General features: G+C 35.9%; 1 protein-coding gene across 1 annotated transcript; it reads right to left on the minus strand.

The window, feature by feature from the left end:
- Positions 1–223: 223 nt before the first annotated feature.
- LOC113175050 (olfactory receptor 4A5-like) lies at positions 224–1,204 on the minus strand. Its single transcript, XM_026379217.2, has one exon. The coding sequence runs from the start codon at positions 1,202–1,204 to the stop codon at positions 224–226; it is 981 nt and encodes a 326-aa protein (XP_026235002.2).
- Between the last annotated feature and the right edge of the window lie 2,570 nt (positions 1,205–3,774).

Consider the following 3,774-nt stretch of genomic DNA (forward strand, 5'->3'; position numbering starts at 1 on the left):
ATAATATGATAGAATAACAATTAAATAAAATGATAGGATAAAGAACAAGTTTTAGTTTTACCTGTACTTGTAATAGGACAAACCTGTGCTTTTTTTTTTTTTTTTCATTTTCCAGATAGTCTCTATTAGTATGATTTAAATCAGAAAGAATAAAGTACTCTGGTTTTGTAAAAATAAAGAGAAGCATCCATTGAGACTTGACTATATCACCCTTTAGCAAAATTTACTGCCTGTTTGTTACGTTAGAATTAGCATCATGTTGAGCAGGGAGCGTTCTTATTCGATCTGTAGTTAACTTTTTACACCAGAGTTTTTTCATAGCAATTTTTATCTCTCCATTTCTTAAAGTATATATTAAAGGATTCAACATGGGAGTGATAACAGTGTAAACTATAGTCACTGATTTATCAATGGAAAAGTTGGAAACAGGTCTAGCGTACATGAAAATACAGGGAACAAAAAAGAGGACAACCACTGTGATGTGGGAGATGCAGGTGGACAGGGCTTTGCGCCTCCCTTCCAGGCTGTAGGTTTTAAGGGAGTTTAGGATGAACCCATAGGAGATCAGGAGAAGGATAAAAATGACCATACAGATTGCTCCACCATTGGCAACCACAGTGAGACCTATAAAGTAGGTGTCAGTGCATGCAAGTTCCAATAATGGGTACATGTCACAGATGAAGTGGTCAATGACATTGGGACCACAGAAGGGGAGATTGTACACAAAGGCAAGCTGAACCACAGAGTGTACAAAACCTCCCGCCCAGGCCACCACCAACAGGAGGATGCAAACCCTTCGATTCATGATGCTCAAGTAGTGCAGTGGCTTACAGATGGCCACATAGCGATCATAGGCCATGACCACCAGAAGGAAGACCTCGGCACCCCCAAATAGGTGTTCTATGAAGAGCTGGCCCATGCATGCTGGGAAGGAAATTGTCTTTATATCACAGAGTAAGTCTGTAATCAGCTTGGGTGAGATGGTACTAGAATAAAGAGCATCCATGAGTGACAGATAGGCAAGGAAGATGTACATGGGGGAGCCCAAAGAGGAGCTGGCAATGACAGTCACCACAATGAGAAGGTTGCCCACCATTGTCACAATGTAGATGAGTAAAAACATGGCAAATAATGCCTTTTGTCCATCAGGATCCTGGGTGAGGCCCAGGAGGACAAATTCTGTGACATTGTTATTTTCTCCCATTTACTCTCCCATGATGCTTCTCTCAGAGATGAGAGCTCAGGAGAACATGACCTTCCTGAAACTGTGAACAGGATCATGAATGCCCTCTGTCATAGAGCACATCTTCATCTTTCTGTCTTCTGCAGTAGCAAACACACTGTCACTGTTTAGTAAGGATCTGTTGAGGTCCTCTTCCTAGGAGTCCAGTAGACCTTCTCTTGACAATTGTAGTTCCCTTTGGATGATTCTGTTGGACTTACGAATAAGAGGTTCTATCTTAAGATCTCAGTGGGTCTCTATGGAGAAGAGCAGATAGAGGCACCACTGTCATTCATACATTTAATATCTTCTTTCAATCAGCTTTCTTCTTGGCACAAAAGACAGCAATTATGAACAAGAAAAGACTTTCTGCTTTCAAGAAACCTACCCTATAGTGTTGGCATAAATCCTAAATATACACATTGATGTAGAGTTAGTACTTTGAGTCAGTTTTATTTATGGGGACTAACTTTACAAAATGATATGTGTAGCACTGAAAGTATCACCTCTTCTGAAGAATCTAGCTCAATACTCAATAGTGCACCATTAGACATCCACTGTGCATGTCTCAATGACATTCAATCTTCATACCTTCTCATTAAATTTCAAAAATGGACTTGAACTATATCAAATAATTATAAAAATGATAGAATACATTTCCTCTTGTACCAATTACTTCTTTGGGCTCTGAATGTCAACGTTTTTGACATAGAGCTATAATTCTGTATCTATTCTTGCCCATGTCAAATTCTGTACACTTTTACATAAATCCTGATTTTAACAAATATTTTTAATTTTACTGAACTAACCCTTCAGTGTCACCATCACCAACTACTGTATCAGCTGCCAGTACATCTTTTTTTTTCAGAATTCTTGGTGTGAACTGGGTGGTAAAGAAGAAGAGAGAAACTGAAAAGTAAGAGAACAGTGGGGTAAGGCTTTATATCTAATGTTTCTTAGTACAGAGAGTGTTCACAAATAGAACTTCAATGTGTAGATTCCAGAAGGCAGCACACTGGAAGGAATGAGAAGCTTGGACTGAGTTTTTGTCATTTTTCTTAATGCAATTACAAATATATCTCCATTTTCACATTGGAAAATGAAGAGACTGAACTACATGAAATCAGAATTCTTTCCTGTCTAACTACAACACTATAAATGTTTTGAATATACCTTTACTTATTCTTTCTACTCTTTTCAACTCTAAGATTTGTATAATCAAATGAAATCCCCAAGGTTATCACTATTTAAAAGTGTTAGCCAGTGGTAAATAGGATGTGATTACTACTGTGACTAAATAATGAATAAATTTCTCATTCAGTGGTTATCAACATAGGACCCAAGACATTCATGGAGAGAAAGCAGAGCACCTTGATGAATAAAGTAGATTCTGGAGTAATCCCAGTTGCATCCACTTGCTATCTACATGAGCATGGGCAACTGAATATACCTCCTTATGCCTCTGTTTCATCATTTTTAGCATAGGAATACCCATAAACCTACCTTTTGGGGTATTTGTATGAAATGTAAGTTACTTGAAGTGAGTGCTGTTGGGTACCTGGTAAAATCTAAATGAATGAGAGGTATTATTAATATTTTTCAAAATTTCACTGTGAGCATTGCATCAAAACAAATTAGGCTCTGGATCAATCCAATAAGAATTATTGACCAAGTTCAGGATTTAAAGAACAGTATTCATGTAACTTATGAACACATTTTGGGGTATAAGATAAAAATGCATGTCTAAGGAATTATCTATTACATTATATATAAGTATTAGCAATATTTACCTCTGCAAGAACATATTTAGACTGAAAGCATGTGAGAGGATATGGGTCACATGGATTTAGTAGTGGGGAGAACATGTGAAGATGAGCTTTCTCTAGAGTCCAGCTGTGATGAACCTTCTTCGTGTCTTCTTTACATTAGTGCTTTTTTCTGATTCAGGAATTGTGTGGATGTCAAAGCTAAGGACCAATAAAAATACACGAGTATAAAGTAATCTTTGTTCAATTCTTTTTGTTTCATTTTTACTTTTTGCAATGTTTGGTTAATTGTAAATGTAGAATTTCACCAGGATAAATATTCTATTGAACATGCAGTAAAAACAGAGTGTCCAAACTATAATATATACATTATGTAAATGATAAAACTATGCTATATGAATCACATAAATGTATAGTTTAAGTTATCAAATATTTGATACTTTAAACACTGAAAAAGTAATATTACTATACTTTCCATCTATACCATGAAATTAACACTGTATCAGAAAAAAGTAATTTGATACAGTTTTAAAGAAAATGGCTCTTTAAAATGATACTCCTATAATTTAAAATCGCCGTATATAGTTCTTTACTATAACAATTTTTAAAATCCAGGTGACAGTAAAAGAGGTATTTGCCTGAGTATGGATTTCTCTATACCCATGTACTTTGATGTTTGCTGAGATAATTTTAAGACTGACACATAAAAGCTCTTGTATGCTTCCAGGAAATAACAGACATTTGGTCCCTTACATTCTGACTTGCTTGGTATGATGTACATTTTAA

The sequence above is a fragment of the Urocitellus parryii genome, chromosome 4 (assembly GCF_045843805.1).
Source record: "Urocitellus parryii isolate mUroPar1 chromosome 4, mUroPar1.hap1, whole genome shotgun sequence".
Lineage (NCBI taxonomy): Eukaryota > Metazoa > Chordata > Mammalia > Rodentia > Sciuridae > Urocitellus > Urocitellus parryii.

Excerpts from the sequence above, each read along its gene's own strand:
- LOC113175050 (XM_026379217.2), bottom strand. The coding sequence starts at position 1,204 with ATGGGAGAAAATAACAATGTCACAGAATTTGTCCTCCTGGGCCTCACC.